Source organism: Mastigoproctus giganteus, chromosome 12 (genome assembly GCF_048544385.1).
Source record: "Mastigoproctus giganteus isolate SK-2022 chromosome 12, ASM4854438v1, whole genome shotgun sequence".
Classification (NCBI taxonomy): domain Eukaryota; kingdom Metazoa; phylum Arthropoda; class Arachnida; order Uropygi; family Thelyphonidae; genus Mastigoproctus; species Mastigoproctus giganteus.
In genome coordinates, this window is record NC_143586.1 from 160,870,475 (window position 1) to 160,887,278 (window position 16,804).

A 16,804-nucleotide genomic window follows, 5' to 3' on the forward strand; every position below is an offset into this window, starting at 1 on the left:
CTGCTCCTGCCTCCTCATTGGCAGGGCCAGTAACCTGGGTGGAAAAGCAAATCCCCAGGACAAAAAGGAACTGACATGGATAAAGAGAATTATCCAGCATTAGAGCCTTCGAGCTCAAATACCAAAGATTGGTATAACTCTGATCAAGGTAATGTGCAACATAAGCACTTAAAAAAGTCAATTACCAACCAGAGCATCCAACTTTTCTTATAATCCATTCCTTAACTAGTCAAACAGTGAGAAAACTTTCCATTTATAATACAGAGATTCTTAGAAAATGCCGCTGGATTACCTAAAATGGTTAAAAGATTAGAGTTGGGGGGGATTTACTCGTTGAGATGACACAGTCTGAACATTCAGAAGTGTTGTTAAAGCTTACAACATTTGTGGAGAATTCCTGTTAAAATCTCTCCCCACACAACTCTAATTTCATGTTAAAATCTCTCCCCACACAACTCTAAATAGTTCCAAAGGTGTTATCTCTGAATGGGATCTGTTGAATGTAGGGTTGCCAGACATCCTTTGTTTCAAAGGACAATCCTTTATTGAAATGAGAAGGGGCGCAATTTGTCCTGTTAAATTCCTGTTAAAATCTCTCCCCACACAACTCTAAATAGTTCCAAAGGTGTTATCTCTGAATGGGATCTGTTGAATGTAGGGTTGCCAGACATCCTTTGTTTCAAAGGACAATCCTTTATTGAAATGAGAAGGGGCGCAATTTGTCCTTTTTTTTTCATTTTTCAATGCCTGTGCCTTGTAGTGGCAGTGGCAGATTTCTGCACAGACGTAGCAGCCGTACGCTTCGGACCCCACATGCAAAGTCCCCCCAAACTAACAAAAAATTATAATTTCATTTCAAAGCTTTCACAGGGGATATGTTAAAAAAAAAAACCCCCAAATGCAAAATCCGCTAATGAGAAATGAAACATAGAGATAATCTTAACCTATTCTAGCCTCTCCAGCTCATATATGTAGTTTCATGAATGCTATGCACTTAACTTAATACTTCTCGATGACTTTGACAAAGCATAAAAACTTGCACCTGTGTGGCCATAATCTAATTTTCATGAAAATTGTGCAAATGGTAGATAATAAAATGATAGGAATCAGAAAAATCACTTTTATAATATGGAGTTCAATAGCTTTGTTTAAACTGTTTTTCCTATAACTTTACAAAGAAACATTTATCTATTTCATTTATACGGTTATAGGCACCTACTGTACATATTTCATGTTATATACAAACATATTTTGAAAATATAATTTATTTTTTAGCCATCAAAAATGGAATTTCCCCCAAAAAGAAGAGGCGGCTTTGATCTTATAACAAAAATTGGGAGCAAGAATACGAATGGCTAGCTTCAACAAATGATCCTTGTCAGACAAGATGTCTCCTATGCAGAAATGTATTTAAAGTTGGTTATATGGGCATCTTAGCAGTTACTCAGCATAAAGACTCGCAAGCTCATAAATCAGCAAATTCTTCAAATTTTCTTGATAAGTTTCTTGTAAAAAAGAATTTGAATATTCTTCAAATTTTCTTGATAGGTTTCTTGTAAAAAAGAATATGAAAGAAGAGGATTTAGTAACTGCAGCTGAAATAACTCATATTTATCATTCAATTAAGCATCACCATTCTTATAACTCATTAGAATTAGATTATAGCATGAAATTGGACTCTTAAACTTTACGATGATTTAAAAATATCAGTGGAAGAACTAAATCTGCTGCCATTGTTTGTAATGTTTTAGGTAAAAAAGCATTGCAAATTGTTTTGGATGATTTAAAACATCATGATCCACCATCAATGGACACTGCTCATCGTGGACTAATGTTATTAGTGGAGTCCCTCAGGGCTCAGTGTTGGGTCCATTATTGTTTTCTGTATTTATAAATGATATTGATGATGGTATATCAAGCTTAATGTCCAAGTTTGCAGATGATACAAAGGTTGGCAGGGTTGTCAAGGACACTACTGACACTACACTGCTGCAACAGGATCTGGAAAGGTTGAGCAGATGGGCTGAGAGGTGGCAAATGAAGTTTAACATTGACAAATGTAAAGTACTACACATGGGAAACAGCAACCCCAGGGCAACGTATCAACTCTGTGGTACTACACTGACAGTGGTAGAGAATGAAAGGGACTTGGGGGTGATTGTGCAGGCAGATATGAAGTCCTCTGAGCAGTGCAGACGGGCTGCAAGAGTAGCTCATGGAGTATTGCCAATGATATACAGGAATTTTTCCAGCAGGGATAAGGAGGTGATTATTCCACTGTATAAGGCAATGGTCAGGCCACACCTAGAGTACTGTATACAGGTCTGGAGGCCTCATTTCAAGGATGTAGAGCTGCTGGAACGAGTACAGAGAAGGGCAACAAGATTAGTGAATGGAACAAAGGGGTGCTCTTACGAGGAAAGGCTTAAGTTTTGCAAATTACAGTGTCTGGAGACTAGGCACCAGCAAGGTGATCTGATAGAGGTGTATAAAGCCTTGAATGGTTTAAGCATGCTCAATGCTGATGGGATTCTTCCTCTAGCTCAGAAAAATCACCTGAGAGGGCATAAATTCAAATTGAGGAAAGACAGATGTAGGATAGACGTGCGGAAATTTGCCTTTAGCCAGCGGGTGGTTGGTTGGTGGAACAGACTGCCATCCCTTGTGGTGGAGGTTGATAGCCTAAATAAGTTTAAGGCTCAGCTGGACAGGTATTTTGAACGAACAGAGGGGTGAAGTGGAAGTGGTTTTTTTTTTTTTTTTTTTTTTTGGCTGATGCTGCATAAGCTTGCTTTCTTGCATCAAATGCCTCTACTAATGCTAATGCTAATTATTTTTTTGTTTACAGATTGATGCTTCTGATAGAAAGAATATGAACATGTTTCCTTCTGTCAATTCAGTACTTCAACGAAGAATGTGGTCCTACAAACTACTTAGTTGATTTTTTTGAAAATGCTGATGAAAGTGCAGATGGAATGTTTGAGTGCCTAAAAAATTCAATGTGTAATTTAGGATTGGATTGGATTGGCAAAAGGTATCTTGTTTCAGTGCAGACAATGCAAATTGTAATTTTGGGAGTAAAAAAGTAAGGAGTAATAAATCCTTATTCCAAAATATTAAGAAATTAAATGAAGATGTAATCAAAGCAAACTGCCATGCTCACACTATTCATAATTTAGCTAAATATGCTTTTGATAATTTAGATATTGATATGGAAAATATATGGTTATTTTTCTGTTTCAGCTAAAAGAAGGGATAACCTTAAATAATTTCATGAGTTTGCCGAAACAGAGTTTAAGGGAATTTTAAGGCACATACCAACTAGATGGCTTTGAGCCTTTATTTCGTAAGCAACCAAAAGACTATTCCAAACAGCTTTTTAAAATCCTTCAAATTAATGAAAATTCAACAGAGGTCCCTATAATTATAGAATTATATTTTCTTTTCTCAGTGTATGCGATTGAACTAATTTGCAAAGCAATAAAAGAGCTTGTAAAGAATGAAATATGTGAGTGATAGTTTTAATATAATGAATGATCTAAAAAATTCACTGAAGTATTCGTCTTCATCAAGAATTTTTTGGGTATCAAGTTCATCAGCATTTTCAGAAATTAGACCCTGTAGTTAAAAGCACAGTAATAAATGATTTCAAAGCATTTTATAATGCTGCATTGAAATATTTAGGAAAGAAATTAAATTTTTATGAAAATACCCCTCTTTTGAAACTTGGCAAATTAAGCTTTAAAAATGGTTGTCCTAACTATGACTCATTTGTTGATGTAGCAGAATATTTTAAATTAATAGATAAACTAAAGTTGGATATGAAATTTATTTGATGAGGTTTCAGTACTGAAAACAAATTATGAAACTGTGTCAACTTCTGAAAAATTTAAAAGTTGTTCAAGTACTTCGAGTCAATGGCATTTAATTTTGAGAAGTGTTGATTTTAAGCTTTCAAATATTTTCAAGGTCATTTTGTGTTTTTTCAGAAAGGATTTTTAGTGTAACGAACTTGAAGTGGAGGGGTGGGTGAAATAGATGTTCAGTTTCACTCATAAAAAGCGAACTAATGATCTACTTCAATTTTAAAGATAATTGTTTAGATTTTTCTGAGAAAATTAAAAATGATGCTGAAGTTCTTAAGGCTGCTCGAAGTAATACAAAATATGTTCATGGGAATGATTTTTAGCTATTAAACCAGTATGTGGTTTTTTTTTTTTTTTTGCTTTTTTTTCACCTACCTAAATTACTTTAGCTTGATGTCAATTAATGCACTAAATTTGCATTAAAATATTTGGATCAATTCATGCTTTTTATATCATCCATATTGTTCTTATATCAATCCATATTCTTCCCCATAGAAATCCATGGTTTACCATTAAATATGAAAACTATAATTTTTAAACCAAAATCTAAAAAATATGAACAAAATGTTTAATTATTAACTAAAAAATCACCCAATTTTCCTTTTTTGTGATGGGAGAGGGGGGCGGAGCGAGAGTTGGAGAGTGGTTGCATTAATTATGTTTGAGTGTCCTTTAATCCAGTCATTGAAATCTGGCAATCCTAATTGAATGTAACAGAAGAGGAGCTTGTGCAAGAACTGAAAGATCAAAAAGTCATACAAGCTAAGAGAATTCTGACTCATAGGGGTGGCAGTCTCATCCCAATTCGTAGTATAATACTCACTTTTAATACTCCAAACTTACCAAATACTGTTAAATCTGGTTATCTAAAATTGTCATATCTGTCCCTATATTCCAAATCCAATGCACTGTTATAAGTGCTAAAAATTTGGACACTCCCAGACATGTTGAGGAAACACAATATGCCTAAAATGTGGATCCCGGGATCACACTCACTGTACTGCAACATCTCCAGTTTGCCATAATTGCAAGGGAGATCATCCTTCATATTCTAAAAATTTGCAAGTTATTGAAACTTGAAAAAAAATACAGAAATTTAAAGTTGAACATAAAATGACTTATCAGGAAGCAAGACGACAAATAGTGAAAGATACTCCAGCACGTACATATGCAAATGTTACTAAGAATTATCATTTGGTTGCTACTCAAATAAATGATTCAGTTCTGCCTGACAAATCGCTTGCTGAATGAGCTAGAGAATGAGCTCAACTTTCAGTTCCCCAGTCATCTTTGAAGTAAAATAACAGAAATCAGACTTGTAATATCCCAATTTCCATCCCCTCTACTAGTGGCATCAAGTTCCAAAGTGAGACTGGGATGACAAAAGCAGAATCCTCTAATAAGAGCCAAATTTATACTGCAGAAATGGATATAGATGACAAAACTCAAGAAAAACCTATATTAGAAATTTTTGTTGAAGAAGATATGGGCACTGAATGTCTGCCTTTCCTAAATAAAATCACCATAAGCCTACTGCCTCTAAAAAGCAACCAGATCATTCTACCACTAAAACTAAATAATGTAGTGCATTTTACAATGGAATTATTGATGACTGCGTACTAATACAGATGAACTTTACGACCTAATCCGAGATTTCAATCCAGCAGGCATTTGTTTACAGGAAACATTTAACTCCACAAGTGACCCCCTCAATAAAGAAATATACTTTGTACAGGCATGACAGGAGTGCAGCAACTGCAGTGCATGGAAGTGTAGCGGTTTTAGTATCCATTTTTAATCCATCTAGGCAAATCCCCTTAACAACTAATTTAGAAGTTGTTGCTGTTAGAATAGAACTAGGAATAAATTTATCTCCTGTTTCTTCCACCGAACCAAACATATATACTCAGAGACTTTGATGAATTCCTTGCCCAGATACCACCTCCTGTTCGTGTGATGGGTGACTTTAAAGGACACAATCCATTATGGGGGAGTCTACATATGGTTAAAAGAGGGCAGCTAATAGAAACATAACTGGACATACAATCGAACCCTGCTAAACACCGGTGCACATACTCCTGTGCATTTTCCCACAGGAAATACTTCTGCCATAGATCTATCTGCTCCCCCACTCTGTACCCACGTATACATTGGGCAGTATTGGATAATCCACACAATAGTGATCATCTTCCAATTACTTGTAAACTCCAAACCATCTCCACCGACAAATAATGATAACGTATATATCCAGTAAAATATCTTTGATTATACTTTGGAGCTTTCGAGGCTGAATGTGCCTCTTTATCAACAAATAGAATGGAAACCTTAGAGATAAAAAATTATTTTAATGGACACAGAGTTGTGCATGCAGTGAGCCGTTCGAGGTAGGCCATTCAACCATTAAACTGGTGTTCATTGTTGCTGCATGGACATGCATAGTTTTGCCTCCAGCACTTACCTAGACTTAAAACCGTTTCCTCTAAGATGGCGTGTAGTCTCATGGCTTTGCAGCCATCTAAATGTTCATGTCTCTTGCATTACATAATATATTAAGTGACTCTAACCAGAGGCGGTGGTGAAAGTGTCAGGACTGGTCAGTTACCTCATAGTCCCACTTGGGATTGAGATCGTGGTGGGTTGAGCAGTAGTGTTCTGCGATTGCGGACTGGTCGGTCTCAGAAGGTGAATCGATCTGTCATGTTCTGCGAGGCAGTCTTGAAGACGTCTCGAGGTCTGTCCTATGTAGCAGCTATCACAATCTTTGCAGGCTATGCAGTATACTGCACTGCTGCGTAAAAGAGGGGTGACCGGAGTCTTTATGTTGGAAACTACAGAACATAAGTTTCTACCAGGCAGCTGCACGCATTTTATGTGGTATTCTCGGAGGATTTTTGAGATCTGGCTTGATGGCTGGATTGTAGGGAATGTAGGCGGTAGGCACATTGTCCTGAGTTGATGGCGGTCTCGGGTGGACTGTGAGCTCCTGCGCTTGTAATAAGCACTTGATCAAGTCTGTCCTCACACTGGAAACTAGAAGCAGCCGATAAAGCTATTCCTCAGTTGTTAACTTGCCCACAGGCATAAAACTACTAGTAGAATGATGAATGTAATAGGGCAAAAAAGGGGGAAAAAATAAAATTAAAGCTTGGAATATTTTCCGTGAGCATCCCACTACTGTTAACCTTATAAACTATAAGAAACTCAGTGCTAACACAGACAAATAAGAAGAAAGGCCAAACAAGATTCTTGGATACAGTTCGCATCCACTATCAAAAAAACACAGATACTAGATTAATCTAGAGGAAAATCCAACTTCTGAATGGCAAATATCCATTATTATCCTCTCCTATATTGATCTGTAATGGTCAGGAACTATCTTTCCCCCAAAGACATAGCAAATGCTTTTGCCAAAGTTTCAGCAGCAAATTCATGAGATGTTCCTTTCCAACAAATTAAAGAGGCAGCAGAAAAGCATAAGTTAAATTTCAACACATAGTCTTTCTCTTCCATGTAATAAGCTTTTACAATATCCAAGTTAAAGGAATCCCTTAACAGAGCACCGAATAGTGCAACTGGCCCGATGGAATGTTTTATATTATGCTAAAACACTTGAGCAATACAGACTCACGTGTTTTACAAACTCTTCTGATATTTTTTAACAGAATTTTTTAGGAACATGTTTATCCTTGCTCTTGAAGAGATTCACTTGTATTAGCTATCTCTAAACCAGGAAAATATCTCTCTGATCCAGTTAATTATTGCCCAATTTCCATGGCACATTATGGCCTTAGCTGCCAGTGCACCATTAAAAACCAAATCAAAAAATCAAAACCCAATTTCCTTAACTAGTTGTTTAGGGAAAACACTGGAGGAAATGGTTCTCAAGCACCTCACCTGGTTTCTAGAGTCACATAAAGATCAGTATGGCTTTTGGCAAAATAGATCTGCATTAGATATGATGACTAAAGCAGAATCAAACATCAGAAATGCTTTTGCCAGTAATGACCACCTAGTTATGGTAAGTTTGGATTTAGAATAAACTTTTGGTACAACATGACGTTTTGGTATTCTACAAGATGTTCACACCTTTGGACTAAGAAGCAGGCTTCACTTCTTTATTCTAAGTTTTCTCCAGGGCAGGACCTTTCAGGTTAGTCATCTAAATGTTCTTTCTAGAATCCATATACATGAGGAGGGAGTTAAGTCCTACTCTATTTTTAATAAGAATAAACAATATCGTCCATGATATTCCAAACACAGTAGAATTATATCACTATGCAGATGATCTAAGGCGCCAAGGAAAAAGTATGAATTCTATCGAAAGACAGTTTCGGATCTCAATTAACAAAAAAAAAGCTCTGGATGTCTCACAATGGCTACCGCTTATCAGCACAAAAATCCAACCATATTCATTTCTGTAAAAAACGTAAGATCCACCCAAAGCCTGAATTACAACTTAAAAATTTCACCATACCTCTTTCCAATAGTATAAGATTTCTTGGCCTAATCCTGGACAATAAAGTAAACTTCTTACAACACATCACATATATGAGAACCATTTGCTTGAAAAAATTAAATATCCTCAGAGTGCTATCATCAACATGGAATGCTGACTATTACACTCTACTTCGACTATATTGGGTATTAATCAGATCTTGTTTGGATTACGGAGCTCCAATGTATGGCTCTGCCAGGGAAAAGTGCACTAATTTGGCTAGACATTCCATCACAGTGCTCTTAGAACTGCTTTAGGTGCATTCAGAACATCCTCGGTACACAGTCTGTATATAGAGGCACACAAACCTCCACTCCAGCTTCTGAGGAAAATGTCGCTACTCAGCTATGCAGCAGAACTAAGGAGCCTTCCCTTTCATCCTATCTGGCCATACTTATTTGAGCGCCAGTGACCTTTTATGACAATAAATGTAACAAAAACCAGCCAGTTGGAATAAGTTTACTACAGTTAACACAATGCTGGAATTTAGATATGGGTAATATCTTTCAGGAAAAAAACACACGATCCTCCAAGGTATGATTATTAGAAGATGAAATGCACAAGGCATAATTACTTATGGGTTTAGGTAATTAACTATATAATATCAGTGTAGATACACCATAGTTTACCCATAAATTTGAACTACGTATGTAGTGTAAAGGCATCTTTTTAATTGTATCTCATATTGTGGGTGCCTTCACAACGAGATAGCTGGTATTGCACTACTTCAAATAAATAGCACTTCTCTAGTAGAGAAGACTATTGTTATTTATTTTCAGTGGATACCACCACCCAGATGATCGTTTTGCAGCTAGTGGGCTTCATCATCATCATCATCAGTGGGTGGGCAGGTACCCTGGTAATGCAACATGCCATCACAGTTGCAAATTTATTTCCACAATATGAGAGATGCCAAATGGTGTAGATAATAATAATGTATTAGAAGGTGAAATTCACAAGGCATAATTTCTTATGGGTTTAGGTAATTAACTATATAATATCAGTGTAGATACATCATTGTTTACCCATAAATTTGAATTACGTATGTAGTGTAAAGGCATCGTTTTAATTGTATCTCATATTGTGGGTGCCTTCACAATGAGATAGTTGGTATTGCACTACTTCAAATAAATAACGCTTCTCTACTAGAGAAGCGCTATTTATTTGAAGCACTACTCCAAATAAAATAACGCTTCTCTACTAGAGAAGCGCTTTTTTATTTAGAGTAGTGCAATACCAGCTATCCCGTTGTGAAGGCACCCACAGTATGAGATACAATTAAAACGATGCCTTTACACTACATTTATGGGTAAACTATGGTGTGTCTACACCAATATTATATGGTCTGATTATACACCAGTCTGTGAGTTCTCATTCGAACAATGTGCAAAAAAGCAAGCAGCAGATCTCACCACCAGGAAACTGCATGCTGCACAAGTAGCTAAAATTCTCGGCATTTTCAAATATAAACTGATGGCCCAAAATCAAGCACGACAGTGGGGGCAGTGGCAGTTTCTTCTCTTTTCTAGTTCTGAGTCCCTTCCGAAGGAATGTAGTGTCTATTCTGCCTAATCGATTGCAATTAAAATATCTATAGATCACATAACTAATCTGTCCAGTAGGCAAACAGTGATCTATTCTGACTCTGAGTGCAATACAGCATTAAAAAATTCATCCAAGCCAATCCACCCTGTCTTGAAGAAAATCAGATCACAGATAATTATGTTACATGCTGGTAACCAGTCAGTCACTTTCCGTTGGATACCAGGTCATGTAGTGATCAAAAGAAATGAATATGCAGATCAAGCTGCTAAACATCCGATCACTGTATGTTCTCTTAACTACCAAGTGCCATACAAAGACCACAAATCAGTCAAAAAATGTGTGTGAAGACAATGGTTGCAAATCTGACAGACTCGGGGAGACAATAAGCTGGTGCAATTTAAACAGGAACCTCAATTGTGGGCATCAAGCATGAGATCAAACAGGAAGTGATCCTGGCTAGGATCACTTCCTGAGATGTGCATTGGGCACACATCTAGCCTATATTTATCTGTTTGTGGGAGAAGAACCACCTATTTGTACATATTGTCAGACTATATTTACTGTGAAGCATATTCTATTAAATTGTAACCATTATATTAATGTTCAAACAGAATTTTCACATCGCTTTCTCATCTGCAAGAACCTCTAACATTAACTCATCTGATTGGAGACTATGCAAGTCTAGCCGAGTTCTTCGTGCCCTTGAAGCAGACAGGATTATTTTACAGATTTTAATTTGTAACTGCACAGTACTGCCTTAGTAGCCCTTGTGCCATAAAACAACATACCAACCAACCAGTGATGCTCCAAGCCAGTGGTTCCAAACTGCTCCACGGATTCCGAGGAAACCATAAACAGTTCCTAGGGGATCTGTGGATACATTTCTGTAATGGCTACTTTGAATTTTACTTATTTTTTCTAAATTAAAAGAATGTTTTGTTAAAAATAATCACGGAACTTTTTAATTGGCATTGTTTATTTTGCATGACTCCGTGTACCCACAAAGAGAGCGACAATCAGTTTAATTTAGGCCAAATCTTGCAGTGCATTGTTACAGATACTACTGGGCACAGGAAGAAAGACAAGTGCAACAAACTTGAATCAGTTCTGAGATATAAATTTTTAATATCAGGTACCTATCATCGGACACTATATTTACATGAGTGAGAATGTGAGGACCCAACCTCACATCCAGAGCCAAAAGGGGTCCGCAAGCAAAAAAAAACTTGTGTGTACCGTGTATGCACGAAAGATGTTTTATGCGAAAACATCTTTGATGAAAATCAGAACCATTTTAAAATCGAACAGCTAGAATCGAAGTTATGAACAATGTAACGTTTTATGTTCATGCCTGCTACTTGCTCTACTAAATCAACGTTAGTGACATTAGCATCATACTTCTGTCCGAAATCTTTGGTATAAAAGATGTAATGTTTTATGCTCACGTCAGCTACTTACTCTACTGAATCAACGTTTGGAAGAGGTTAGCGAAATCCAAGCCAATAGCCTAATTACCCATTTCGTTATAGCCATTTGTTGAATTTTATGATTGGAACAATACAATACATGTATTTGTATTGTTGGAATCCACATTTTCGTTACATTCCGTTGTTAGGTGTCGATATAGATGTTTAGTGAAAGGGATTGAATGCCACACTACTGTAGCCTTTGTGTTCCGTGATGCCGAAGTCAAAGACAGCATTGTCGAGAGTATCAAGCAAGCCAACCTAAGAAAATAAGAAAAGGACAGAGGTAGCAATGAGGGTGCGAGAACGACAGACTATCAAGATTACAAAAGAGAAACAGAAAATCGAGCATTGGATTTAGTATTGCCTTCAACCAGCAAGGCCGCTCCAACTAACAATGATGTACCTGAAGTTACTTAATTATGTACAACTTAATTATGTACAAGATGATTTCAACCAGCAAGGCCGCTCCAACTAACAATGATGTACCTGAAGTTACTTAATTATGTACAACTTAATTATGTACAAGATGATTGTAAATGCTACATTTACGATCATCTATGGTTCAAAATTGACAAAGAAAAACTAGCTGTTAATGATGCATTATTGATGCACACTGCATTTCCTGATGTTGATGCCGATAGGATCCTTGTAGTAATAGCTGTAGAGCAGCATTTCCCAAACTGTGTTCCTTGAAATGTGAACAAATGTTCAATGAAAAATCATAATTAATAATTTAAAAAAAAAAAAAAAATAAATTTTGCCACTTTTGTATCAGTAACATTTTTTTTCGGTTATTAATATAATGGCATAGACTAATAATCAAATAGACTGCGGAACACTTTATTTTGGAGGGCTTTTGCGTAGAGGTAATGACATCTATGGAAAAGTAGGAATGTATGATTTAATATGCCATTCAATACGATTTAGCCTGGTGGGAAGGAGCAGCAGTGCGTAGCACACGCTTCTTGATTAGACCGGGGTTCGAGCCCGTCACCACCAAATACGGAGGATACGGAAAGGTCAGGGATTGACCACCGCATATCCCGGAGCAATATGGCCTTAGTTGCTAATGCTCCTAAAAACCAAATAACAAACAAACAACAAACGATTTAGCCTGGAGTACACGGATTTGAAAGAGAGGGAGAAGCGAACCAATATCATAACTAAACTCACTTCCTTGTATAAATTTTTTTGATAATTATCAGTATTTCGAAATATTAAAATAAATGACCATGGATTTGTGGTTGAAAAAAGGAACTTTAAAACGAGAAGCAAGTTCTTCTAGTGTTGCAACCGTGGTTGATGAAAATGAACACAATAGTGTGACACTTCAAAGTGAGGATGAAAAATCGCAGCCTTTTGTTCCCCAAAAATCCGAAGTGAAAAAACTGGAACCAACTAATAAAAGACGAAAATGAAAGTATGATGACAGTTGTTTCAATTTTGGTTTTATATATGTTGGAAATAAAGATGCTCCTGATGCACAGTGCGTTGCATGTAATAAAATATTAGCAAACAGTTCTTTGGCTCCTGCTAAACTTGTGTTCTGTAAATATATTGTGAGATGAAAAGTGTTCTGTGACTAAAAAAGTTTGGGAAAACGCTGCTGTAGAGTATCATTTAAGAATAACAACATTCCAGCACTATCTAAGTCAACCGCTTTGTCTATGTAGAAATTCCATCACATTTACTGAAGTTGGATTTAGTAACAGAGAGGCTCATTTCTCCTCGCTTACTGTTCATTCAGATAAGGCACCCAAGACACAAATGCGGACAATACGGCATTCTGGGCCACAGGAGATTTGACGATTGTTGTATAAACATGCATATAAAACTCAAGAAAATAGAGAAGTCCAGCTATTTGATTGGGTTAGTAAGGAAGCAAGTGGTTAAAGCGTGGCTTCAGTATTTGGTCGACAAATCTCTATATGGATTGTTTCAAATCACAATAGATTAGTCATTCTTTGATGACAGTCACATGGAAATTAGGCTATTAGGCATAAATCCATTGCACTTGTCTTCCAGCTAAAATTAAGGAAATTTGTGAATGATCAATAAAAGCTCTTTTATTTCATAATCAGTATATACAAATCAAAATACCTAAAAGAAACGTGAAGATTAGTGAGAGACAGAAATGACATCATTTCTGTCTCTCATTTTTGTTACCACGTTACTTCAGTCCGCTGCTTACTCTACCGAATCATCTAACGTTGATTTGGTAGAGTAAGTAGCGGACATTTATGAAGTGACGTAATTTCCGCTTCACATCTGGTTGGTTTTACTTCAGTCCAAAATTTAGTAGGTGCATCAAAAAGTTTGGAAAACTGCTCTAAGTGAGCTTGGTATCCCATTCGCACACACAGTGCTTGCTAGTTTGAGTGGGCATCCCCTCATAGGGTTCCATGGTGGGTGAGCTACATAGGACATCAGAAATTTTTATTTTTCTCTTATGAGTACAGTTAACCCTCGTTTTGCACTGGACTGTTTTGTGCCCATTCACAATAGTGGCAGTCACTAACCACAAGGCCATTTTTATTTATTTATTTTTGCAATTTTTTTATAAATCGAAAGTTTAAAATTGTCAGACAAAATTTATTGGCATCGTACTGTACTATGTATCATGCACTGTTCACATTATTTAAGGATAGTATGAGCCAGTCAGCAGTTATCGCTTCCATATCAGAAACAAGAAAGCTTCCTGCCCTCAAAATAGCTACTCATAGATGCGGGTGGTAAAGCTCCATGCTGTCAAGCATTCAGTTGGTTGTTGTTCATGCCATTTACACATGTTGGAAATTCATTACACTAACATTTTTTATTAATTGTGCTATTAATAAATTAAATAATAATTAATAATAGTGATAGCCTTGAGCAGTTTTTGCCAATTTTGTTATAAAGTTTTTAATTTAATAGAATAAAGAGACACCATGTCTGATAAAAGAAGTTCAACGAATCCTAGTGCAAATGAAGGCATGAAAAAGTCATGTCTATCTATCACATTGGAAAATAAGATGGAGATTATTTAGAGGATGGAAGCCACCCTAATGTGTGTGGGACTATGAATATTGCCTCCATCGACTATTACTACAATTATGAAGAATGCTGATAAAATAAAACAATTGATGGAAAGTGGTATGTAAAATTTTTGGTGTGTGGAACCTAACCCTGTGATTTCCCATTGACTTCATGATATAAAGGGTTCCCCCCCCCCCAGGAACCCAACCCCTACATAAATTAAGGGCTATCTGTAATTTAAATCGCTCTTTTTCTTCTGGGGTCCCAACAGGGCTGCTACCTAACTGGTCAAAAAGTGATAATACCAATGCAAAAAGACCTAGAACGGATGATGCTACATCATTGACTTTTTCCCTCATTCTCCATTCCACGGGAGAGCAGGCACTTGGGGAAAATCTCACTGTTTTTTTTATCCAGAAAGGATTAGATGGTTGGCAGATCCCAAGATATGTGAGATAGCTATGAGCTTCATATGCCCAACAAATTCTGAAAGCCACACCAATAGGGGAAATACCTATCATTGTAACCCCCATAAAGCTCTGAATGCTTCATGTGGTGCCATAACTGAGCAGGATCTTCATGTATCTGAAGCAGAGATCTGCTTTGAATTGAAAGATCAAGTAGTGAGCTGTCTGCCGAACCGGGCTAGCCAAGTGGGTCAAGTGCCTGCCTGGCAACCCAAAGGTCCCGGGTTTGAATCCCACCTCGGGCTTGGATCAGAGTAAAATGCAAAAACTTTGGGGGGTTCATTATGGCCACAGAAGCCGATGCTCCAACAACTAACAAAAAAAAAAAAAAAAGTGAGCTGTCAAGTAAATATTGATGAGAAAGGATGAGAATTTCATTCCTACTTGAGTTCTCATTCTTATATTCAATGCTCCATGGCCTCTAAGTTCCATCAAGGCAGTCTACTTGAAACTGCCCAGTAAGGATTTACATTCCAAATCCAGTTTTCTCTTCCAGTTTTTCTGGGCAACTGGGTCCCCACATATTAGCCGACATTGCAAAATTGTATACAATTTCAGATGAATTAAAGGTTTAAGGTTTGAATACTCTCTAGTATATTCAAATATTTTTATGTAGAGAGTTTAGTCCTTCAGTTATATATTTATGGAAAGGGTTTTACCACTTAGCATGGATTCATCAGTGTTCGGATTAAAATCACCAAGTAAGGAACTGTATTTTTAAAATTTGGCTGTGAAAAGTATTCATTATGATTGGATTAGAATTGAAAAAAAAAAACGAAAAAAACCCGGGTTGTATAGATATCTGTATATTTTTTAAATCTGTGTTTCAATCTTGTTATATGTATAAATTACGATATTAATTGTCGTTAAACAGAATACTGATTGTTGTTTTATTTATTTATTTAGACAGTTGTTTATCATAACAAAATGGCTGGCAGGATCTTTGTCATTCCTGGAAAAATAGAAGAAATAGTACTTCCTGAAATGGTGGATATTATAATATCTGAACCAATGGGATATATGTTATTTAATGAAAGGATGCTAGAGACATATTTGCATGCAAAAAAGTGGTTAAAACCTAATGGTGAGCTATTATTCTTTTAGTTTTATACTATTATATAGTAGAGAAATTCTCAACTTTTAGGCACCAACCGTAGTTGAGAATTAAATTACAGTAGAGTGTCGATAACCTGAACTAATTGGGACCTAGGATTGTTCAAACTTCTGATTTGTTCAGATTTTCGAAATTATCAAAAATACTGTGTTGGAGACTACAAAAAAGGTTTAGAAATAAAAACAAAGTTGTACTTACATATTTTTATTCGTAGGTAACAAAACAAATGGAACTTTCAACCACAATAACACATATGTAAAGGCCTTTAATGAAAATAATAATTTATATTTTTCTGCACCATTTTTGAACTTTGTTTCTTTGCTGCCAGATCTCTTACTCTTTTCAGCAAGAGTAGTTGAGTTCAGCAGCATTCAGTTTGTTGCTCGTACCTAGCTCTCGTAGATGGCACAGTTGGTGGAATCGGTGTCCTCCCAACCCTGGGTGGAAAAGAATTAGTAGTGGCATGTGATGCAAGAAAGCAAGCTTATACAGCATCAGCCAAAAAAAAAAACCCCTTCCAATTTCACTGATCCATTCATTCCAAATGTTTGTCTAGTTTTGCCTTGAATTTATTTAAGCTATCAACTTCCACAACAACAGATGGAAGTTTGTTCCAGCAGTCAACTACCTGCTGGCTAAAGGTGAATTTCCGCACATCTATTCTACAACTGTCTTTCCTCTGTTTGAATCTATGTCTCCTCAGGTTTGTAATCTGAGCAAGATGAAGAATCCCATCAAGGTAGGCCTTGAATGGATTGAGCCTGCTCAAACCATTCAAGGCCTTATACACCTCAATCAGATTGCCTTGCAGGTGCCTAGTCTCCAGATGCTGC

General features: G+C 36.6%; 1 protein-coding gene across 2 annotated transcripts in view; it reads left to right on the forward strand.

Annotated features, from left to right (window-relative positions):
- Art4 (arginine methyltransferase 4) overlaps nucleotides 1-16,804 on the forward strand; it is a 261,955-nt gene that overhangs the window by 91,117 nt on the left and 154,034 nt on the right. For both annotated transcript variants that reach the window (XM_090386019.1, XM_090386018.1), the window contains exon 6: nucleotides 15,764-15,941. In XM_090386019.1, coding sequence (XP_090242145.1) covers nucleotides 15,764-15,941 — 178 coding nt within the window. The remainder of the gene's footprint in view (nucleotides 1-15,763; nucleotides 15,942-16,804) is intronic.